The 24,063-nt window shown below is 46.2% G+C and overlaps 1 protein-coding gene across 1 annotated transcript; it reads left to right on the top strand.

The window, feature by feature from the left end:
- Nucleotides 1–908: 908 nt before the first annotated feature.
- Nucleotides 909–23,698, top strand: VWA2 (von Willebrand factor A domain containing 2). Its single transcript, XM_051800202.1, has 14 exons — nt 909–934; nt 5,653–5,711; nt 6,331–6,405; nt 8,314–8,447; nt 9,909–10,018; nt 14,122–14,316; nt 14,686–14,816; nt 15,477–15,609; nt 16,256–16,311; nt 17,143–17,250; nt 18,092–18,673; nt 18,989–19,540; nt 22,642–22,764; nt 23,463–23,698. The coding sequence occupies exons 2-14, from the start codon at nt 5,663–5,665 to the stop codon at nt 23,594–23,596; spliced, it is 2,382 nt and encodes a 793-aa protein (XP_051656162.1). The 5' UTR covers nt 909–934; nt 5,653–5,662; the 3' UTR covers nt 23,597–23,698.
- Nucleotides 23,699–24,063: the final 365 nt, after the last annotated feature.

The raw sequence follows: 24,063 nt of genomic DNA, 5'->3' as shown, positions 1-24,063 counted from the left end.
GCAGGGCCTGGGTGCTGCACACAGCTCATCTTGTGTCCTTTTCCTGCTGGGGAATTCTTGCATTGCTCAGCTCTCAGGGGTAGGGACTCGTTACAGCATGTGTGAGTGGCACCACGTGTCCTGACAGAGAACAGAAGTGAAAAGCAGGATAAGGAAAGCTGATCTAGGAATGGGATCCTACTTCAGTATAGCTTCTGTCAGTGAAATAATCTTATTATGTGAATTCCACTTTATTCCTAAAAAATGCAGCTATTTATAACTCCAAAGTATATGAAGTTAACGCTTTTCTGACTTGCAGAGAGTTTTTTTCTGCTCCTGCGGTTGCACATCTTCAGTTACAGAACAAAACATCCCCCCCAGTTAAACAAAAGACCCCAAACAAACCCACCAAGCAGCCAACCAAACAAAACAAAAACAACTCCAAGCAACACAACATTTTTGAAACAGACCCCCTACATCATTCCTCTAGGTGCAGTATGTGCGAACATAGCACTTTTACTCACCAGTAGAGTGTTTTCTCTGGACAAACAAGCATTAGGAAAACAGTCTCAAAAAAAAAAAAAAAAAGTTGAATCCTAGGTGAAGCTACTTTAGAGCTGTTAGGAGGCAGAGTAACCCGGAGCCTGTGGCTGTACTTGTGCTCTGTGCTGCTGCCAGGCCTACTGGCTGTGCTCCAGGAGCGCAGACATTTTCAGCTATGCGAAGTCCGTGTAAATGAGCGGATACAACAGTGTTGCTCTTAAATCTAACCTACGGCAATGTGGGTGTTCCTGGTGCTGCTTCCCCCGCCCCAATTCGAGGTTGCAGGTGGCAGGATGTGATGGATGGGGAGGAGAGGCTGTCACAGCTGAGCATGGTATAAATTCAAGAGGGGAGGAGGCTGTTCGTGAATTCCGTAGGTGCACGAGAGCTGCGCAGAGTCTGCAGAAAAAAGGTAAAGTGCACCTCGGACAGGCTTTTTTTCCTTATATGCATATATATACATTATTATTTTCCTTTTTTATTTGATAACATCTTAAACCTTACCTTGGAGGGTAGAGCCCGCGTGGGGAGGCAGAGGTGCTGGGGGTTCGCTCGCCCAGCGGGGCCGGGTGGGCTGCAGTCTGCGGGGCGGGGGGCGAGGGCAGCCCCGGCCCGGCCCCTCCGGGCGCCCTGGCGGGGAGCGGAGCCGGGCTGGATCAGGAGGTGATGGAGCCAGGGTGAGCCTTCCCGAGGAGGGCTTGGGCTGGTCCCCAGCGGGGCGGGCCGGTCCCAACAACGAAACCTCTCCGGCCCCTCGCAGGGGTGCGCGGGCAGCGGGATGCGGCCGGCGGGCCGGAGCCCCTGGGCCAGCCGGGGTCAGGGAGGTGGTGGTGGCAGGAGCACCCAAAGGAGCCGGTTGCACAGCTGAGGTCCTGTCCGGGTCGGGAGGCGCCTGGCCACCGGTGAGCCCCGGCGGGTGTCTGCCTGTGGTCCCGCCCAGGGCACAGCTCTGCCCCTGCGCTCAGTCGCGGGGATTTGGGCAGGCTCCACTGCAACACGTGGTGAATCTGTTCTCTGTAACGAATGAATAGTGCCGTGCTACCTTATTAAAATAACAAAACCCCCATCACCCAGAAAACCAGACCCAGCGCACGTTCTAGTGCTTGAATAGATTTGTTTCTAGCTCTTCTAGGGTGCGGCCAGGGGAAAGTGCTGAACCTGCCAGGGCAGGTTCCAACAGGTTGTGTCCCATGTCCTTAATAAAAATCTTTCTGCAGAAGACGCAAAACCAACTTGATTAAATCTTGATGATCAAGGAAGGACTAAAGGACCTGGAACGATACAGGTAATATGTTTGGACGTTTGTTCATAAAGAAATGAGAACGGCTGTTGTCTTTGAATACAGCAACAGCAGCTTTTCCTGCTATGGTGCAATGGGTAGAGGAGGACTCAGGCTGGTTCCTAGTTGTGATACAAATTCATGCACCTGTGAGCAAGTCACTTTGTCTCTTCTCACCTTGGTTTCTGTGTATGTTAAAGAGGGATGAAGATGCCTTCCCCAGTGGCCTGGACTGGAAAGAAAACGGAGATGGCTGGACCCTGCTTCCGAGTTATCTGGGAAAATGTGAACAGACATTAAAATGTGACCTAGTAATTGTGAAAATTATTTCATGGGGACTTGTGCTAAGTTGACTTCCACTTTGTTTGTTTATTTTGCATAGTAAAGATGAGGCATTACCGTGAGACAAGTCCCACATATAACCACATTTTCCCACTTCATTCAGAGAGGGCTGTGCTGTACAGGCAGTGTGTGTGCTGAGCCATTCTTCATCTTCTGTGTGCTGAGCTATCGACCACATCATCTCCTGTGTGTGTTCCTAAAGATATCTGGGTCTTCCAGGAAGACTCTGAAAGGAATAAGTAGATGGAATGACTTAAAAGTTAGGTCTCTTTTGACCCTACTGCAGTTTTGGAAACAAACAAAAAAACATGTGGAAGATTCCTATTTTCTAGAGTAGGGCCTTTAGGAAGAGCCCACAGGCTGCTGTTCTGAAAATGCATGCAGGTATCAGCTTGTACATGTTTGTGGGAGTGACACCATGGAGATAATTCCCAGGTTTGTGGTTTGTCTTTGGGGCTCACAGAGATGCAGCAGGAAGATAAGGTGTGTATCAGGGTTAGTTTTGTAAAAGGGGCCAGGTGAGATAATCTCAGCATGTTTCATATTCTGAGAGTTGAATTGAATACCAGAGATGTTCGAAAAGGATGTTTCCTCTCTCCCTTCAGCCTCTGCTTTAGGTAATCACTGTAGCTGACAGGCTTGGGAAAAGTACAGTTCCTCATTTTTGGCAGTATCAACTGTCTTGGGAAGGGCAGACCAGAATTCTGTTTCCTCGACCAGTTGCAACCCTTTTTTTCCCCCTTTCTTACAGAGACCAGTCCCTTCTCAGGCAGGTGCTTGGCTCATTGTAGGTGCAGTTGTGCACCTGCAGGTAGCACAGGTGACCATAGTAGCCCATGGTACTGGGTTCACTGTGTCTTCAGACCACAGTTTGATTTTGTCTCATCAGTAAGAATAAGCAAGCCTGGATATTTGGCAGATGCTGAAAGACATGTTGGGAAGGTACTTGTCAAGAAGATCTCTTCTCCCCTCTACCTCTCTCTCCCCTCTCATTTCACTCCTCCAAATAAGGTGGTTATACTCTTACTTCGCTTTGCATAAGTTGTCATCACATTTAAATGGTCTGAGTAAGAATCTGGATACAAAAGTAGGAGTTTTGACTGACTGACTGCGGTTTGGAAAAGAAAAATAAATTATTTTTGACTCTGTGCTGAGGTAAATATTTTTGAGATTCCCTTCCTTAATGGCCACTAAGATAAACTGAAAAGGACCTTCACTCACCACCCCATCCCCCAGCAAAGCTGCTGTCTAAAGTTGCTGCTGCTAATCCTGGGCTAATGCTGATGTGCAGCAGGTGATGATGAAGCTTTCTTTCAATTCCTGCTGCTGAGAGTCTACCTGGACTGAAAGCAAAGAATTCATCGTGCAGGTTAGTTGATTTAAATCCAAGATAAGACCAAGTTGTAGAAACATCTTGACCTGTCAATGTTTTGTATGAAAAGAACCTGAAATCCCCCCCTCACACACACCTGTCACATCTGTTGCAAGCAGAGGCTTGTCCTCCATTGGGTGATGTGAGCTCTGGAAATAGCTCCTAGAAAGAATGTCCTTGGGGCATGGCAAAAGAATGACCTTCCCTCTGTGGCATGTGCCAGGGCTTGGAGCTTCTGAGGGACATAAGGGCCCCCTTGGTGAACTCATGTTTTGTGTTGACCTCCCTTTACTTAACCAAGCTTGGGTTAGTTTGATGAAGTCTGGTGGGGGTGTGAGAGGATGTGATGAAGGGTGATGCTTGTAAAGCACCTGGTACTGCAAGACACAGTGTTACTGTGTTAATAATCCTTGGTGACACTTAATCCCCTCTTCATTGTGGACCTGGGCAGGTAACTGGTCATGGCCTGCTGCAGATATCTTACCTTGTCTGATGAGAGGGGTGTGAGGTGCAAGCAGCTGCATGGGCTTAATGAGCCCTTGCTCTGAGCAGTGTGTCTGGGATGGGTGCTACAGATTCCCCTGGCAGAGGGAAGGATCAGAGACTGATGCTCTACTGTAAGACAAGCCCATCACTTCAGGTATCTCTCCCACTCTCCTGAGGAGCTGGCACAGAAGAGAAGTTTCTGATGCTTAAAGCTCAACTTGTGTCCTGGGGTTTAAAGTTTTACGTATCCCTGGGAGTACGCCTGTCTCTTGATAAAGTCTTCCCATCCGTAGAAACACAAGGGGTGCTGGCATCCAATCTGAAAAATTGGGGAAACTGAGGAAGATTAAATCCAAGGTAAAACAGCAAGACAGAAAAAGGATCCATCGCTCAGCTCCTTCCTCTGACTGAATGCATTCCTTTCTGTGCAAGCTAATATAGACAGATGTGTTCAAGGGCAGTGGTGGAAAGTTGGACCAGGACAGGCAGTGTGGAGACCCCATGGGACACCCAGGAGACTATTTGTTGACCCCCACTGCCCTGACTCGTAAGGTTTGCCGGATTACACTTCCAAAGAATTGGCACCTGGAGTGATGGGAATGGGCCTATTTTGGTGATTTCCCCAACATGCCTCAGTTTTTCCCATCTGCTTATTAAATATATAATTTGCTGCAGACAAGTCTTTCCTGAGAAAAATCCCCCTCTGTTTTCTTGGAAAAACAATTGGTTAATAGAGCTGGTAATAAAATGTGCTCTTATTTGTCTTTAACTACACGAAGAAAATCTGCTTTTGCAATGACAGAGGCAGAAACTCATTGGGAATCCGGTCAAGGGTGTTCTAGTGACTGCTTTTAGTCTGGAGAAAAAAAAAAAATATGTATTTGAAACAGAAAGCCAAGGGCTCTGCCAGACACACTTGGTCTAAATCTGAGCATGCTTGAAAGTGTCACTGAAGTCCTCCAATGATGTGATGGCAGCCTTGCTGATTTCAGAGGAAAAATGAGCAGAAGATATACTTGCCTGGACAGTTATACATAAAAGCATCTCCCCAGAAAGCTGGCCTCTGAAAAATGTAAGGCATGAAAGAGCCTGTGGTTGAATGTTGTTGAAGACCCATGATGAGGACATGCAGCAGTGCTGGCTGAGGCAGAATCCACGGGATGGGTCCCTGCTGTGTCAGGGGACATGGCTCTGCCCTGTGCTCAGTAAACCCCAAGAGTGGATGTGTTCAGCTCTCCACTGGCTTCCTGAGGGACACAGAGGCCCTGGTGGGATTCAGCTTCGAGAGGAAGGTGCAATGAAGAGGAGGGACATGGAGTAAGGAGAGAAGAGGTCTGGGTGGGCATGGAGGGGAGGAGAGGAGGGCAGGCTAGGCTAGGCAGCTCCTCCCTCCCTCCCCTGCAAAGCCTGCTCTCCCTGCTTGTGATAGGAAAGGAGATGAGTAGGGAGATTTTCTTTTCTATCTTTCCCTCATTTTCATGTTTTGTCCTTTTGTTTCCCACCCATCTCCCCAGGGCAGGAGTTACTTTTGCCCCTCAGACAAAATGTTTCTGAGATGCCCAGCAAGGAGATGATCAGCTGCAGGTAAAGAAACTGGCTTTAGGAACTGGATTCTTATTCCTCTCTTTTTTTTTTTCTTTTCCCCTCCCAGATTTGTCACCATGAGCCTCTTGTCACTTCCATCCATCTGCATTTTCCTGCTTTCCCAAGGTACATTTAAATTCATCATTTTGCATTAGTGGTTTTTGTCTCAGGTGCTTCCCCACCTCTGGCCGGAGTTCTTCATTCTGAGGAATGAGAACCAAGTCAGTGCCTCTCCCGGAGGTTTAGGAATAAACTTCTGAAACATAGTTTCACACAGAAGGAGAGAAAATAATATACCTGGAGAAACAGCTTTTCTGAGAATTCGAACATATGTGACTGATCTGTAGGTGAAGTGTCTAATTGATATGGGAAAAGCTGAAGTTGTTATCATAGTAAAAGTGCATAAATTTCTCCAGTGCTTATGACTGAAATCTCAGAAGCCTAAGCTTGGTCTAGCTCTCATTTTTGCACTGTCCCCACACACAGTGAGCATAGGGTCTGTCCTGTGTGCTGGAGTCATGTCCTCGGCATTTTTCATCCTTTCTCTGTCCCTGCTAGAAGGAATTTCCTGTCATAGGTAAGCTGCTGTGTCACCAAATTATTTTTTTGCAAATGTGAAATGTATACAGCAAACCAGAATTTTTGCTATTATAGATTAAAGCAGGTGTGGGATTTTTTGGGTTTGTTTTTTTATTTGTGAGGCAGTTTGTAGCATTCATGGGTGATTATTTGTTTAATCCCACAGTTTTGCTGGTGTTGGGTGTACTAGAAATCCATGTTGACCAGGAGATGGTTGGCAAGATCTCAGCTGCTGTCAAGTGTAAGTTTGCTTTATAAAGCAAGTCCTTTCTATTTCTGTTTTTCTCCTTCCTTTGTTTTTGTTTCATTTGTTGCACCCATTAAGTCCATAAAGTCTCCAGCAATGATCTGGCAAGCACAGCACAGTGGCTGCTTCTGCCCTAACATGGCTTTCTTCCTCATTGGTGTTGGCTCTTCTGGGATGCAGCCTACTCTGTTTTTCCCAAATTGGCTATTTGCCAGCTGGCTGGTGTTTCTATCAGTTCCTTCAGAGCTGACTTCAAGCAGTCCTGATTTAGAGAGCTGTGTTTAATTACAGATTTGATCAGACATCCCACGTGGGTAGTTGTTTTGGGCTGTAAAGCCAGCAGCAGACATGATGCTGTGAGTAGGGGTGACAGAGCTCTGGCTGGCTGGCAAACCATGTTCACCTGCAGCTCCCCGGATGTACTTGCAATCACTGATAAACTGTATTGTGTGTTCTCCTGCTAACTATTATTTTCTGTTGGCTGTCAAGTGATAAATTACATTTTTTCTGAGGCTGGGAATGCCCTCCAGCCCCATCCTACAGCACCATGTGTTCAGTTCAGATATCCCATCTTGAGGTGCTGTGTTTGGGTGTTCCTCACTGCTGCACATCACCACAAGTCCTTGGGTGGGTTGCAGACATCCTACTTACAAGTCCCAGGAAGAAAACTGCATGGCTGCAGCTGGAGCCCCCTCCTTGTACTGCTCAACTCCAGAGCAACCTGAGGAGCATTTTTCCATGCTGAGTCCAGTCCAGGCTGGGGGCACAGCAGATTTCTCTGTCCATGCTTAGGCAGGCAGCTGGGGGCAGGGACAACAAACTGGGTTCTTGCATCTCCACGTTCAGGCCGGGAAGGCGCTGGAAGGGGGGCTGTGCTCCAGCTTGTCCTCAACACAGTGCTCTAGGGCAAGGCTGGGTGCCCTCTTAGAAGAACCAGTGACCCAGAAGGGAATGCTTTACAACTTTCGATCCCTATAATCTGGTATGAGAAAACCATAATTATAAATTCAGGTTTTGGCTAGCAGAAACAATTTGGAAAAAGTGGTGATAATAAAGAGATTATAATAATGGGGATAGAGTAATGTCACTGGCCAAAATGGTTCAAAGGTTTGGTGTGCTTGCTCTCTGTATTGAGTTTCTGGATTCAATTTCCCTTGAAGTTGGTTCTGGTAAATGCTGCAGAGGCGACTTTAAAATTTCCATTTAAATGCTTTGAAAATGACTCTTCAGCGTCTGCAAACTGCCATTTATTTATTTATGTCAGTGAAATTATCAAAAGCATAAACACCTCAGAAACTTGTACTTGGGAGCGGTTGTGTTCATGCAGGCAGGGGTGATACAAGGACATATCTCTGAAGATGAGATAAAAGGCAGATTTTTGTGAGAAGTGTTTCTGTCAGTGTCTGGGAGCTGTTCAGAGAGTTCATGTTTAGAAAAATAAGAGCGTGTTTTGAAAGATGTGCTGCAGATGAAACACTTTGGTCTCCAAGGGACTCTGTGCACTTTGCAAATGCCTCCTGTGTTCCCATCTGTGCCCTGGGCTGGGAGAGCCTGCAGGTCCCACCAGCACGGCCACCTTTCCCTGCTGCTCAGCCCTGCAAGTCCTCACAGCAAGAGCAGCTCTCCCTGTGGTTGATGATGCTGCTCCCGTGCTTTCACTGAGCTGGGAAACCAGGCTGGGGACCTGGACTCTAAGGTGAAAGCCTGGCAGACTGTGAGAGCTGAGCTGGAGCTGCTGCAGGCCAGAGCATGAGTGCCTGTGGGTGATGGGATATCAGCATTGGGCTGCCCCCCATCTGCAAGTCCATTTGTCTGTCTGGATTTTCACCTCTTGGCTGTCTACTTTCAAAGAGTGGGACTAACAAAGTGCAGTTTCACAGTGTATATATTTTTTTCTCCCAGTGATGCAGTGCTCTGCTTCCTTAGATGTCCTTTTCCTCTTGGATGGCTCCTACAGCATTGGCAAAGGAAGCTTTGAAAGGTCCAAGCACTTTGCAGGCAAGCTCTGTGATGCCTTGGACATCCATCCAGACAGAGTGAGTGTCAGGAATGTCTCATCTAAGTTTCAAGCAGGTTGGCAATGTGTGGAAAGGCCAGTGGTAACGTGCTGAGTGAAATTGCAAAATCCAACCTACCAGCTGCCATGAGGTCAGAGTATTTATCCAAAAGCCAGACAGGCTGCGGTTCCTGGTGTGCATCAGTTCCACAACACTACCCTGGTTGAGGGCCTTGGGGTGGGCTGGGGTGGTGATTGTACTTGATTCCCTGCCAATACCTTTCCAAATAAATGTCGAGTCTTTGGGAAGGTTGTGTCAGAGACACAAGGTCTCTGTGTAGCAGGAAGAGGAACCTGATGCTGGACAGCCTGTGGCTTTGAGGACTCCTGATCCATGTCTGATTGTCTAATTCTCCAGAGAGATCTGGGAGCAAGGCAACAGAGGCAGGTCTTGTGTTTGCTCCTGGTTCCCACAGCTGGGATGCTTAGACTTGTACCCAAAAAACCTCCTCCAAATCAGATACCACTGCTGTTCCAGGTCCTAAGATCGAAAGCTGCTGCTCTGCCCCTGTTGCAGAGGGGCTTTCAGCTTTGGAAGCTGAAGTCACCATTCCCTTCCGTCATTTTTTCACCTAAAAAATCTTTCACCCTTCACACCTCAGCTAATAGCCACACAACATAGGAAGCTTTCTGCAGCCTGAACAGTGATGGAAAGGAACCACAATGCATGCGTGAGGCTTTGAGAGATGCTGGGGGGGCTCAGGTTGAAAGGGACATTTACTTCTTGTGGCACACACTAAACTGACTAAAAGACTTGCATCTAGGGACCAATTGCAATGTAGGCTTAGGCAAAAGAATGTAAATATTTACTGTTTGAAGATTTAGTGTTGTGTTTTGTCTTGGTTTTTAAATACCATGCTTCCCCTAGTCTTTCACTTAATCCTCACATAGACTGGACTGAAAATCAGTAGCCTTTTTGACTTCAAAGTTGTCACATTCCATAAAACTTCTTGTCAGACTTCAGTGAAATATTCTGGATCTACTGCCCAATACAGACAATTTAGTCCATTTGCATTTTCAACTATAGAAAATGGTTTTAGAGGAAGTAGTAGAAAAGTTATTGGTTTGTGTTACCTACTGTACTGAGTGCCAGAGGGAGCTGCTCCTAGTAATGGAAAGATTTCCTGCACAGTGTCTAAATGGGTTGGTATAGAAGGTGTTATTTATAAACTTACTGTCCCTGAGGCTACTAGGATCTAAATATAAATCCTAAGCTGCCTGTAACTGCAGCAAAGGCTCCTGTTGCCTGTAGATGAACTTTCTTGCCTTGTTTATAGTCTGTATAGATAATACTGGGGTTTCTGCTCTATTTTGAGTTCATTTAGAGTGCCAGTGGTTCAACAGGGAAAGCAGTTTGCCTCTATACAATTTAGTCTTCCCAAATTTGTAAATTGATCAAAAGAGTAAACTTGCACTCATAATCTTTAACCTTTTCTTTTAGGTCCGTGTGGGAATGATACAGTTTAGCTCAACTCCCCACCTCGAATTCCCACTGGATTCTTACCTAACCAAACAAGAAGTGAAAGAGAGAATCAAGAGGACTCTGTTCAGGTCAGCTTATTTTACAGCTCTTCTCTTTTTCTGGGCTATGAATAATTTCTGGATTGAGAGTTTTGTGAGATTCAGACATCTGTTTTGCTGTCCAAACACAATGTGGTGCCCGCTGGGAGGGAGGTGAATGAACACTGTGGTCCATAATCCACAACCTGCTAAAAGCATGCAACCTGGTCTGTCTTTGGCAGGGAAAGTTGATAGGGAAGAAAGTTTTCAGAGTCCTACTATAACATGGTAAATTCCAGATTTTTCTGGCCATTTGTACCAGACAGTGGGTTACACCCTCCATGGAAAAGCAGGCATGGTGTTCCCTCATGGCCAAGCAAAGGCAGGACAATGTGCTACTTCATTTTTTGGTGGTTACAATTTCCTATGTCCTGAGAGGTAGTGACAAATTGCTGGTCTGTAGATATCTGTGCATGAGTGCTTGCTGAATTCAAGAGGATCAGGTTTTCAGATGGAAACCTTTTTTCTTTCTGAATGTTAAGGCTTGGATGTCTTCCCATGACCTCAGGAAATGGAACCAGAAGTTCAAGGAAGCACTGTCCTTAGAGCCTCTTAAAATCCAAAGTTTTAATCTCAGAGAAATACATTTGGATCTACAAAGGATCTGACAATCACCCCAAAATAAAACTTGTTTTGGTGATAGACAAGGTACTGGTTATGGCCTGTGAGTGTCTATTCTTTTAGCTGATCTGCTTTAGGATTAAAGATTATATCAGCAATCCTCATGAATGTCTTCTGCTTTCAGAATGATGTACATATTGCAAGTGAATGTGATCACTTTTGCATTTTTCAAGCAAGATCAATTGGCTGGTTTTGCTGTATTTCTTTTGATAAGTTTAGCCAGTCAAGAAAACCTCTCGTGTACTGTTACAGGAAAAACTTTCCAGAAAACAAGATACATCCTCCTCTCTGGCTGTTGCTTGAAAGTCTGTGAGAGCAGAGAAAGTGAAGCAGTGTTTGGTGTCTGGCACTGAAATTCCTTCATGACAACAGATGGATGCTGACAGATCAAACAGAAATAATGACCTTGTGCTTGGCTGTTTCATCCAGTTTAAATGAAAAGCTGACATTTTGAAATAGATAAAATAGTTATGGATGGATTCCAGTTGGCTTCTGGGGGAAAAAAAAAAAAAGAGTGTTTGTCGTCTTGGTTGAGAGGCTCCTTGATGTGCTTCTGATGAGCCTTTTGGCCAGTGAGGCATTTCCTGACTTCAGCCCTGTGCTCCAGGCACAACGCTGACAGCACTTGGAAGGAGACAGCGCTGGACTGAAGTGAAGCTTTTGTGATTTATTCAGAGACTGTTGGTCTCTCTCTCTGAATGCTGTCCAAAGAGCTTTGGAATTCATTGGCCAGTTTCAGCCATATTCAGTGGTAATCTCGGAAGCTAAATTTTATATGAATTTCTTTCATATAAGTCAGCAGCTTGTTACAGGAGAGAAACCTTCTTAGTGCTGTTCCTAAAGAAAAGCAGCAGGAAAAGTCCGGACCTCTTTTGGAGGTCCGGACTAAAGCCTTATTTGACTAAAGGCTCAAGCACAATTCCACTGTGTCAAAACCCAGCATACCTCCAAATGCAAATTGATAAGAAATTGAATTTAATGTGTTTTGGTGCAGAGACTCTTTATTGACTTTTTCTAATCCTCAGGGCTCATATGGGCACAGTGTACTGAGTTCGTCAAGATTTAGTCATCACACTGACTACACACAATGTGTCTTCCCTCATGCATATCACTTCTCACTGAAATGTCTGATAGATACAGATATCTGGCCAGAAAAAGGCAGATCTGAACATGCTATGAATATATGGTCACCGAGTATGCTTTGACATGATGGAGTGCAGAGGAAGAAGTACCTCAGGGAAGAAGCTCAAAGCAAAAAGGCCTGGCAGATACTGAATGAAAAAGGTTTCTATGAAAATCAGAGGATAGATGGAAAAATAATGATTTTGGGCATGATGAAATGATTTTATAGAACAAGCAAATCAGGAATCAGATGCTGAAGCAAAGGATGGATGTTCAGAAAGCAAATGAGGTGTGTTTGTGTCAACGCCGATGTAGGAGAACATGAATCCTCCAAGGAAGGAGTGACACTTCTGGTTTGGTTTTCCTGGCTCTCTCTGGATGACAGTAAAAGCAGCCCTAAAGGGCAATCACAGAAAGTGATTTATAGCACAGCTCCTTGGACAGAATTAGAGGGCAGCTGGAAATGTCTCTTTTTTTTGATCTAGTGGCTGTATTATCACCAGATCTGTGCCATATTCCCAGTGAGCTGGAGTCAAATATCCAGTTGAGGATTGCACGTTACAGACTGCTTGCGTTATACAGATGGAGAACCAGCAAAAAAGGAAGAGGGAGGCTCATGTCCATGCAGGACTTACCCCTTTGAGATAAGCAGAAATTTAGCCCTCCAACAACAAAAAGATGATGCCTTGTAGGCAGGGATTGAAGCTGGCCACAGGAGCTGAAGAACTTGCAGTGGAGGTTGCCCTCAGTTTTTCCAGGGGACGAAAAGCCTTTACCCAGCGTGTTGTGTTGTAGCAAGGCCTTTGGTGTTGGCTGGGTGGGGAACAAAGGTGGTTGATGTGAGGCTTGAGTTGGTTGTGTCAGGTGGCCATAGCAGGGCCTGAGGTGCCTGGGCAGTCTGAGGCTCTTAGTGTGGGAGGTAGGGAGGGAGTTGGGGCATCTGGGAATGATTTCACCCAGTCACCTTGGGATCCACCTGCATGGCCCACCAAACCTCACCCTGCAAGACAGAGGCAAGACCACCTCCTACCTCCTATCCAAGGTCTCTATCATGTTACTCGTGGCTTTTACTTAAATAAAACTTCAGTGTTTGGCTCAAAATGTAATCATTCCTGCCTCAACCTGACAGAGATCATAGTTTTATATATAATTCTGATGACATTTCATGGGACATAGAACATAGAGTCCAGTCTTGACTAGGCATCTCTAACAGTCATTTAATGTTAAATCCTAAAAGCAGAGGAGGACAGTCCCTGTCCATGGAACTCACTAATAAGAATTAACAACTAGAGTAAATGTGCAGCCCATGAAAATAACCATACCCTGTCCTTCCCCTCCTAGATCTCTGTGCATGTACAGCACTCCCCTTTTTTATTCCCTTCTTTATTTTTAGCACCCTCTGCAATGAGGAGCTCCTTGCCAGTTCACATCTAGTATGCCATCACCATGCACCTTGCTGTGCAGGCACTGGCCATAGCCCTGCCTGCCTGCAGTCAGCATCCCTTCTCTCGGGTGCACTCTGCTGCCAGAGGGACCTCTCTTGTCCCTCCCCAGGCCTTGTGCTGATGTGCAGCACTCCCTCCTAGACAGACAGCTGCAGTATCTACACGCTCAGCAGGGCAATCAGACTCTCAGGTTAAGGAGGCATCCAGGAGTCATCAAATCTTATTTTTTAATAATATCGAAAGAAATGAGTCTCAGGATTTCTAAAGCATCTTTGACTGAAGCTGTCCTCTGGCAAGCTGTAGCTTATTTTCTACTTATACTGCATTCAAGATTGCTTTTCCTTGGGAGTTATTGCACAGCTGCAAGGCTTGATGTCTGCCCTTTCCTAGTGCTTAGCAGCAGCCCATTTTACCTGCTGATTTATGTCACTGCTGGAATGTGCCCCCTTTGGCACTGGAGTCCTGCTGTGGATTTAGTATTTTGCTACTGAGAGGATTGCTGAGTATTGAACTAATCAGCTTATACCTCAGGAACATTCCCTTCTCCAGGGAATATGGAAATTGCTAAAATATACCAAAATATGAAGGTACATGGTTCCTTGCACCACCAGAAACAGCTTTTGTGGGGTCAGGCAAGAGGGATTAGATGGTTTTGTGGAGAAGAACTTGGGATCAGTGCTCAAATCTGCCTCTGTTGTCTTTGGTCCAAGATGACACTTAGTTTTCATCCCTTCAGAGGTCAGCTTGAACGCCCCTCCATCTCTGTGGATGTGTTGTGTGGCAACAAGCAGAAATATGCTACGTTTCCCATTACCAGAGGGGGGAAATTTGAAAACCAAATTTCAAATTTGGTAGCAGAAGAGCTTTGATTTCTGCTTTTCTAATTTTTATCTCCTTGCTTTCTAGAGGTGGGAGCACAGAGACAGGTCGAGCTCTGAAGTACATTCTCCGCAAGGGATTCCCTGGCGGCAGAAACTCAAGTGTCCCTGAAATCCTGATCATCATTTCCGATGGGAAGTCCCAGGGCAACACTGTGATGCCTGCAATGCAGGTGAAGGAGAGACACATCACAGTTTTTGCAGTGGGAATCAAGTTTCCAAGGTAGGGAACTTTCCAGAGTGGGAAAGGGGAGTCCCAGCTAGGCAAGTGGCAGGTCCTAGTGAGTGAGGGGTGGTCTTGGGCTAGATATGAGTTTTGGGAAAAGAAAAGGGGAATTTGCAGATTAACACAGGCGTGGAGGAAACACTGCTTTAGTGGCTGATGTAGAAGGAGGACCAGAGTTAGTGAGGGAAGGTTTTCCACTCAGGAGAGCTGTGCTACTGCCTGAGACTAAACAGAGGAGGACCTGGAAAACTATTTGATGAGTGTCATGGTTTTGTGTCAGCTCTCTATTTGTTGCACAAGGGTTGGCCTTTGATATGCAGTTCTTTGCGGGGAGACTAAGCAGTTGAACCCTCCCTTGCCTGGCAGGTGGGAGGAGCTGCACGTGCTGGCCAGCGAGCCCCCCGAGCAGCACCTGCTCTTTGCTGGAGATGCTGATGATGCTGCCAACGGCCTGTGCAGTGCCCTGACTGGCTCTGTCTGCAGTACCACTGCTCCAGGTAATCCCTCTCCTGGCTCTACCTTCATGCCCATGCTTTGAGCTTGGACCATGTCACTGAGTGAGGAAGATGAGGCAGGATCAGGAAGCGTACAGGGGAATTAGCAGGTGTTGCACTTCAAGGTAACCTGCTTCTGGTGCCCAGACTGGATGGTGTGCTTGCCAGCTACCTCTTCAGATACTTCTTGCAGGATCTTAAATCTTTCTGTTTCTCAGCTCACCTTTGAAAATGAGTATATCAGTCCTTGTGTATGTCATGGGGGATAGAGGGATAAATACAATTGTGTGACATTTTCTAATGGACTTGGCTGTGTGTTAAGGGGAAGCACCAAGGGCTTGCTGGAGATAGTAAAAAGATAAAACTAGAGCGGTCCAGAGGTAGAAGAAAATCAAATACATGAATGATAAAGGCAGCAAGGGGTCTGAAAAGCTGTAATTGAATCCTGAACTCAGCAGTGCAAGGTTTATAGCAAAGCAAAGGAGGCTGAATAGTGAGCTCCCCAGAAAGTGGACTAGGCTGGTGAGCTTGTCGACAGAAAATTTCCCTTCTGGGGTCTCATGGAGGCTCTTGGAAGCACTACTTGGTCTGCTGCTGGCAAGTAGTTGAAAATGGTTCTCTTTTCAGGCAATTGATGCTAATTTGCATTTTTCTTTGCCACAGGCTGTAAAGTTGAATCCCACCCTTGTGAACGCAGGACCCTGGAAACTGTGAAAGAGCTGGCTGGGAACTATGTGTGTTGGAAAGGCTCAAAGCAGCCCAATGCAGTGCAGGCTTCACTGTGCCCCTTCATCAGGTGAGCTGGACACTCACACCTCTACAAGTGAGTGGGGCTGAGAGAACATGAGAGATACAGTAATGAGGCTTTTGTCTGACCTTAACTCTATACTGGGATGAAGACTGATGCAAACATGGTCTGTAGTCGTAGGAGTAGGCTCTGCTCTGACCATTGGCTGATCTGAGAAGCAAAGGGTAAGAGGAGGAACTGAGACAAGCAGAAGAAAATTATCCGAAGATCACCATATATATTATAAATGGAATTTGGATTAGTTTCTGACCTGTTGAACCAAGATCTTTTGAAGTTTACATCTCTGTAAATTTCTGTTTACATCTCTGTAGACTGCACTACAGAGGGTTTCTAGGTCCAGCTCCCTGTGCTGGTGCTGGTTCTGTTTTTGTCCACTCAGGCTTTCTTCTTTTCAGAGAAGACCCCTTTCCTTTGCTTGACTGCCCTGGGGTAGCTTAGGAAGGACTTTCCTATGGGAAAGTTCCAGTCACTGTCAGAAAACACTACTTGGAATGGATGTTTTCTTTGAAATACTTGTTTTGAAAAATTGTATTTTCAAAGGAAAATTTGTTCCATTGAAAACACAGTAAGGTCAACCTTGAAGACACCTTGTTAATCTTTCAATTCTTGATGGGTCTTATTCTTCCTGTTTCAGATGGAAGAGAGTCTTGGTAAAATACCCATCCAGATGCTTCCGGACTGTATGTCCAGGTGGGACTGTGCTTTTCTAAAATTTTTATTTACGAAGCAGGAAAGAATAAAAAGACAGGGCTTTGCTTTCACTTCTAAAAATTTTGTTCTGAGTGAGAGACTGTGATTCTTAGCAAGCAGTTGATAGTTCATCCATTTTTTTTGTCTCATGAATATCTATGACCAGAGCTCTTCTGGATTAAAATGTCTTCTTGTCATTTCTTCTTCTGTTTGAGAAGCCTGTGAATCCTCATCTACTCAAATGCCTATGGAAGAGGTCTGTGCTTGCAGGGTGCCACTGCTCTCCAGCTAAGGGAGTATGCAGTGATGCCTCCAGCCATCGACCTGCTATCCTGAACAGCATCAGTTTAGCAGGGAACCTGAGCCATGATGATTGCCAGCCTTGTTTGTTGTGGCTGTTGAAATAGCTGTGGTCCTTCAGTTCTATTTGCAAATTCAGGTGACAGCAGCTTTATTTTCTTTGTCAGTACAACACTGTTCAAGCAGCAGACCAGACTGACTCATTCACTGCTGCTGTAAATCTGGCAGAGCTGCAGGACCTTTAGTTATTCTGTATTTATATGTATGAAGCTTCAATGGTGTTGTTCCAAAGCAAACAAAGTGAGGTCAGTCTGGTTTGCTTTCTTGTCCTTGCCTGCTGGAGAGCCATCCCAAAATGAAATTGCCATTGAGGTGAGGGTACACATGTCCCTGTGTTAGTTCAAACTCTACAGCAAGAGGGGCAGAGCTGTGACCCCTTTTCCATTAATGGTGATGCTCACACTGGCAGAGGACGGGAAGGGGCAGGCTCCCTGTTGAGTCCTTGTCTTTCTCTCCCCTGGTCCTGTTTAGACCCTTGTGACTCCCAGCCATGCCAGAATGGTGGCACATGTGTCCCAGAGGGACTGGACAGATACCACTGCCTCTGCCTGGTGGGGTACGGAGGAGATTTCCACTGTGGTAGGTGTGAACTTGTGCTCTGCCTCCTTCCTTCTCAGCTGTGGTGGGCCTTTGTGGTGCCCTTTGCACTGCCATGGGTATGACTGGGATTGGGCTGCAGTCTTTGGGCTTTTCTCCAGAAGACTGGCTAAGTTTATTCCCATACTGATTACGATTGTGTCAGGCCCAGTGACTGAGTCCTGCTGTTCAGAAACCACGTGGATATGGAGAGCATCAATACTGACAGTCTCAACCTGGTGTGGCTGCCTTTGGGTGTAAATGGAGGTGCCATGTGATCAGGATAACAGAGAAATTGGGAGAGACACATTGATGTGTCTGTTGGTCCCCTCTCTGCACACATGAACCCAGGAGGAAGTCCTGGTTTGGGGAGTTCAGTGTAAGGAAGCCAAGAAGGTCCTGTTCGTTAGAAAATGCCTTGTACTTACTTTCCCCAGAACCAAGACTCCTACTTCAAAGTGTCTCAGGGTGTTATAGGTGAGAGTTTGGTGCTTGGACTCTCTCCTTTCTTCAGTGTGTGATTGTGTTACACTCAGAGTGTTTTGTCCGCTGTACTAAGAGAGTGAAGTTGTCATTTCTGATTTGAAATTTGCCACCCAAAAGTTCGTGAATTCCCCCAGACCCCTATAGGTATTTCCTGTCTCTAAAGGCTTATGTGGCATCCAACCAAAATAAAGCTCACTCTTGGCACACTTGTCCTGCAGCTCACGACATGACTGGGTTTGGGTTACTGGACACAATGTCCCTTCTCCACACCACAGGGCTCCCACCAGGCCCCAGCTGAGGTGCCTGGCATGCTTGTCTTCTTGCCCTGTAAATGACTGATTGCTGTCTCCCTTTCCAGCAGCAAAGCTGAGCCTGGAGTGTGGTGTGGATCTCCTTTTCCTGCTGGACAGCTCAGCGGGGGTCACACTGGAAGGGTTCCTGCGCTACAAGGCTTTCCTCAAGAGGTTCCTCCAGGCAGCGATGGGCCAGGACTCGCCAATGAACGTGGGGGTGGCCCAGTACGATGATGATATCAGAATACCCATTGAATTGGGCCAACACAAGGATACGCTTAGTCTCATGAAGAGCGTTGATGCTTTGGATTTCAGTGGAGGAAGAACTCTTACAGGCAGAGCCCTGCAGTACATTGCAGAGCACGGTTTTAGGAGCACCCCGGTCTTTGCAGATGTGCAGGATGATCTCCCACGTGTGATTGTCTTGCTCACTGACTCGAAGTCCCAGGATTCAGTGGCAGAAGCCCCTCAGTACATGAAGGACCGAAATCTCTTCTTGATTGGTGTAGGCAGCAGCTTCATGAGAGCAGAGCTGACCAAGGTGACTGGCAATCCACAGCAGACAATTGTCTACTCTGACCCCCAGGACCTATTCAACAGGATCCCAGAGCTGCAGAGAAGAATCTGCAGTGTGGACAATGCTGAAGGTAAGGCTGTGGTATGGGCATTGTGGGATGAGTTTGCTAAGCCATGAAGAGGTGTTCTGAACTCCACTGGGGAAGAGGGAAGGACAGAATGATAATTATCCTTGTTTGGTTTGTGTCAGTCACAGATCCAGGGACCAACTTTCCATGAGTGATTTTTTGTGAGGGATCTCTACCTGCTGGTGTGAGAGAGACATAGATCATTCTTCACAGTGCAGCATTGAATTTTGCCCACAATTTCCTCCTGCTGCTTTTTTTTGGTCAGAAAGGAGTACATGTATATTCTGAAAGATACCACGTTTGCACTCTTTTACCCAGGCTGCCAGGCACAGTCTCTTGATTTGACATTTGCTGTGGATGCCTCATCTGGAGTTGGCCCAGAGAACTTTCTGCGTCTGAGGCACTTTGTCAGGAGCAGCTGTTTCCACTTCACCATCAACCGAGATCTCACCCAAATTGCCCTTGTGATCTATGGCAGCAAAGCTCACACTGCTTTTGCTTTGGCCACCCACACAAGCAATTCTGCTGTCCTGCAAGCCATCGACCAGGTGCCTTTCCTTGGGGACTCAGCCTCTGCTGGCAATGCCTTGCTGCATATTTATGGTGACGTGATGACCGTGCAGAAGGGAGCAAGACCTGGTGTCAACAAGGTGGTGGTGCTGCTCACAAACGGGGGTGGACTGGAGGATGCAGCTGCCCCAGCTCAGCAGCTGAGGCACAGCGGCATCTTGGTGTTTGTGGTTGTCGTTGGGGACGCACAGAGGGACACGCTACTGAGAGTTGCTGGGTCTCCCAGCTACCTGGTCCACATCTCCTCCTATGAAGACCTGCAGTATTACCAAGGCTTTATCATTGAAAGAATCTGTGAAGGTAAGAGGACATCCAATCCTTACTCTGTATGTTGGTGCCACCAGCTGCTGTTATTGTAGGTTTTCTGATTCTTTACCGAATGAGCTCGATACTGTCTTTTGCATTTTGTTGATGGGGAAACTATGACATAGAGATCTGGTGACTGTCCAAAGCAGTCCTATAGGAATGGTAAGCAACTAAGATTCAGTCCAGTGGGTGAGACTGGGCATGGTATGACTGGCTCTTTTCTAGCCCTGCTAGATCTAGGTTCTGCTTTCCCTGAAAGAAAAAAAAGTTTGTTCTTTTTCTGATGTTGTTTTAAATCTGTAAAATTTTCTATGAGTTACTGTACTACCTACCGTGTTGCTGGGGGGGCTTAATGGCACATGTTTCTGTGCTAGTCCCTGAGTGTCTTGCTCAACAGGTTTGTGACCAGATGTTTTCAAAGTGGTGAGTCTGCAGCCTCATTACTCCTTTGCTCCTTAGTGTCTCACTGCTGAAGTTATGGTGTAGGCTTTCAAGAGTTTATATGTGTTGCACAGGATTTAATCTTAAAATCGGGATCTGCCCATTTTGAAGCCTGTGAACTGCTAAACTAGGCCTTCAGACAGCTTGTGATTAATTTTGTTTGCAGGACCAAATCCTTATCTTCAAAGTGGGAGGGAAGGATTTTCAAATATTCATGTAAAAACTCATGTTTGTGGGGGAAAGAAAAAAGAAAAAGGTGTGCTTTCTTCAAAACTTTGAGTCCTGAGTGCCAGTCCGCAGCTGGGGAAAAAGAAGAGGCTCTAATACTAAGATTGAAACACTTGCATGCTGAGTGTGAGTGCCTGTGTTTGATGAAAATCAGCTTTTCAGAAAGGACAGCGACCTTCATTTTCACATGTTAATGGTGGTGAAAGTGTTTCTAGTTAAAATGCCATGCTTTGTTTCTCATTCAAAATAGCCCGAGTTTAACATCTAGTTATTTACTTTTGTTGTGTTTTAACACATTCATAAGACCAAATGAAGAAGAAGAAACATGTTTTGAGCTTCAGCACAACCAAAGGTCCTTTTCACCTCTGGGAATACCTGTGTCTCCTTCAGGCTTAGAAAGAAATACAGGACCCTCTCTTTGGGGTGAAGAGCCGATCTCCCAGCAGGCTCTGCAGATGGTTTCTACCTGGAGCTTTTCAAAGGGTTTCTGTTGCAGTGGTACTTTCAGCTAAGTTATTATAAAAACAATGTGCTGTACCATGAAATTAACTGAAACACCGCAAATGAAGGAGAAGAGACAGCAAGGTTCAATGAATCAGGGTAAGAACTCATCATTTCCTGAGACTGAATTACTGCTTTCATTTTATGTGCAGGTAATCACTGTTTGTACTAGATAAGCCCTTCATTCATTCTTCTACTCCCAAATCCAAGACTCAATAACAGAACCATGGTCTGTGAAAGGACTTAAAAAAATTTATGACTCATGATAAAAGTATTTGAGAAACAGACCCTGCCTCTGGATACCTGGAATATGGTATTTATTCTGAGACTCAGCTGAGAAGTGTCCAGAAAAAAGGACCCAGGGTCTAAGAGAAAAGATCCCAAACATTAAATGTATACAAACCTGATTAATGGAAATAAAAGTTCTTGGGATCCTCAAAGGATATAATCTTTGAAGTGCAAGAAGCTTATTTTCTCAAATACTATGTTAACGGCAGGCTTGAGTTCAGAGAAAAGGTGTCCTGGTGGAATAGCATTATTCCCTCACATAAGGGCTGTGAGGTTATGCTGTGGAGCAGCCATGGAGGGATGTAGTGGACACATGACATGGGAAGCAGCATGGCAAGCAGCATGGGAAAGTTCTCTGGGGAACAGCAGCACCTGGAAGATAAGTAGTGTGTCCAAGAGACCTAGCTTTCATTGCCAGTGGCTCTTCCCGCCCGATGGAAGTGTCGGGTAGGAACCCATCTGAGATGTCCCATGGTGACAAAAATGTTTTTGAACCCAGCTTGGCTCCACATAAAATAAACCAGACCTAAAGATTGAGATGTCTCAGGACTGTCAAAAAAAAATTAATTTCAATTACAATTTTGGCAGTGTTAGGTGTGGGTTGAGGCTTGATGTGCATTTATCATCATCATCTTTACAGGGAGAACAAGCACCACGTGTGTTAAGCTGTAGAAAGCCCCCTGACAGATGGGGGATAATAGTTGTATTCTTTCCTTCTTCCCCATTTTCTATTCCCTCTGTGCTCTTCCTACTATGGAGCAAAGGGTAAAGCTAGCAGCTCTACACTACACAGTTGTTCAGCAGAGGAATTTCACACCGCTACCAACACGGTGGTGGTATTGCCAGCAGACTGGAAGCAAATCCCTCTGGGATGCTGCTACTTAATCTAATGTATTGGCAGCAAGGCAACATGAAACACTGCCAGCCCTGCTGACAGCTGGGCTCTGTTGTGTTAAGAGGGTTGGGAAAGCTGTCACATACTTCATAACAACAGGGCTAATAGCTTGGGCTGTGGTTGCAGGCTTCTCTCAAACCTCCTAGAAAAGAAGCCCAGAAATTTTTCCTGTGTTGTTTTCCATTCATGCCAGCCTTGCTTCCCAGCTGACTTCTTGTCCTTGTTCTTCTCTGGTAGAAACTTATGTCCTCTCTGGGGCAAGGGGGGGTTTGAACTCCAGTGGCATCTGAGATTATAAACCTCTTGGAGCAGGGCATGTGTCTTGCTCTGCATTGTCAATGTCTGGATGTGGGGAGCTTAGAAGTGCTCATGTGTTCAGTGCATAGCTCTGAAGATGCTCCATTTTGCTTTTCTGGGATATGCAGCCTAACAGGATGTCACTCTTTTAAGCTTTATTAGGAATATTCTCTTCCAGATTACAATATCTAGGAAAGCTTTTCTGTTCTGTAGGTTAAACACAGAGGAGTTTGACACTTGGCACACAGTCCTCTGTATCAAGACAGGGTTGTGAATTTGCACCCTCTGCCACGTTAATGTGTTTTTCCAGTCCCACTAGCCCTAGATGGCATTTTTTGATGCCTGGGATATATAGTTGTTTATCAGCACTCCTGATGGATGTGGGTCCTAGCTATTAATACTCTAGATGTGCCTGAGCCTGCTCTTCTGCTTGTGTTTGTTGCAGAAACAAAAAGCCCCGTGAACCTGTGCAAACCCAACCCCTGCATGAACCAGGGCGTGTGCATCCTGGGGCCCGGGAGCTACCGCTGCGAGTGCCATGGCTGGGAAGGACCCCACTGTGAGAGCAGTAAGGATCAGCAGACAGCAACCACGGCACATGTCATCCCTTCTGAACAGATCCCACACCACCACCTCTCCTTCGAGCTGTTTGGTGCTGATGTGGTCTCCATCAAACAGAAAGTGGAGAGGTTTGGGCTAGTGAGGGGAACAAGGGCTTCTCTCATGAAGCTGTGTCCTGTTTTGTACATTCACTGAGTTGGCTGCGAGGGGACCCTGAAAAGGTCTAAAAATTTTCGTAATCTTCCACTCTGTTCTGTTCCTCTTTTCCCTCTACCCTGCTAGAAGAAACAATGTCTCCTAAACTACCCAGGTAGAAAGATCTGACTCTCTTTTAATGGGAGGGAGCTATTTCTATTGGAGCATGACCCCCTCCCTATTGCTTTCACTGCTCTCCATGGTGCAAAAGCCTCCCCATTGCCTTCCTCCTCTTCACCAGTGGAGCAATGGCCAGGAGGTTGGGAGTCACTGGCTCCCTAGAGGGGGCCCTGTGCCCACAGGGAGAAGTTCTCAATTTAAGTGGGTTTCCCTCTTCTCCAGTATTTTGCTTTTTACCTGAGCCCAGCAGTTCTGAGTTCCAGCCTGTGACCTCTAACACCTGTCAGCTAAGGCTGAGAGAATGCTTATTTGGTTGTCATGGACTGAGCGTGACCCTATCCCTTGGTCCTAAAGCCCTTGTCTCACATCTGTGCCTCTCTTCTGCTACAGGAGTTCTCCGGGGTGATTCTCCAAGATCTCCAGTTCTTCCTCCGCACTCCCATGTGCAGTGGAGTCCAAGGGGTTTGCAGCACTTCTCCAGAGCCTTCTGGCACACTGAAAGGCACCTGGATCAGAGACACTGACACAGATGTGCCGAGTGCTCCAGTTCTCCCTCCAGGAGGAGCACTTATTGCCACTCACAGGCACAATCCAGCAAGCCACCACTGTCTTTGGCAGTGATGGAGCTGCTGCAGCACAGGGACTGTGCTGAGGCCATTCCCGGTTCCTGCATTGCACAAACTGGGCTTTCCAGTTCTCTCTTTCTTTTATAATTGAAGTAAATATTTGTGTTTCAGTATTTCTGGAATTTTACATTTTCCCATCCAGGTCCTAGGGCCATGGGATTGGTTTTTTAAACAGATTTTGAGAGATCTTTGTGCTAGTTTCAAAATATGTAGAAGTTTGAGCAATTCTGGAGCTCCTGCTGAAGGGGTATAACAGATTACACACTTGCAGCCACGTGCTGGAGTGAATGGCTTGTTATATGCAGGAAGACAAAGAAGAGGAAGGAGAACTGATTACAAACCTCTGTTCTGTTTCAGAAGTTGTC

This window comes from Manacus candei, unplaced genomic scaffold (assembly GCF_025592945.1).
Source record: "Manacus candei isolate 608988 ecotype Guabito, Panama unplaced genomic scaffold, ASM2559294v1 h1tg000050l, whole genome shotgun sequence".
NCBI lineage: Eukaryota > Metazoa > Chordata > Aves > Passeriformes > Pipridae > Manacus > Manacus candei.
This window is presented reverse-complemented; position numbering and strand designations above follow the sequence as displayed.

What these genes read in the sequence shown, in the direction of transcription:
- VWA2 (XM_051800202.1), top strand. Translation starts at nt 5,663, where the DNA reads ATGAGCCTCTTGTCACTTCCATCCATCTGCATTTTCCTGCTTTCCCAA. An exon ending in TGGACATCCATCCAGACAGA is followed by an intron (nt 8,448 to 9,908) that starts GTGAGTGTCAGG and finishes CTTTTCTTTTAG; the next exon opens with GTCCGTGTGGGAATGATACA. An exon ending in CAGTGTGGACAATGCTGAAG is followed by an intron (nt 18,674 to 18,988) that starts GTAAGGCTGTGG and finishes TCTTTTACCCAG; the next exon opens with GCTGCCAGGCACAGTCTCTT.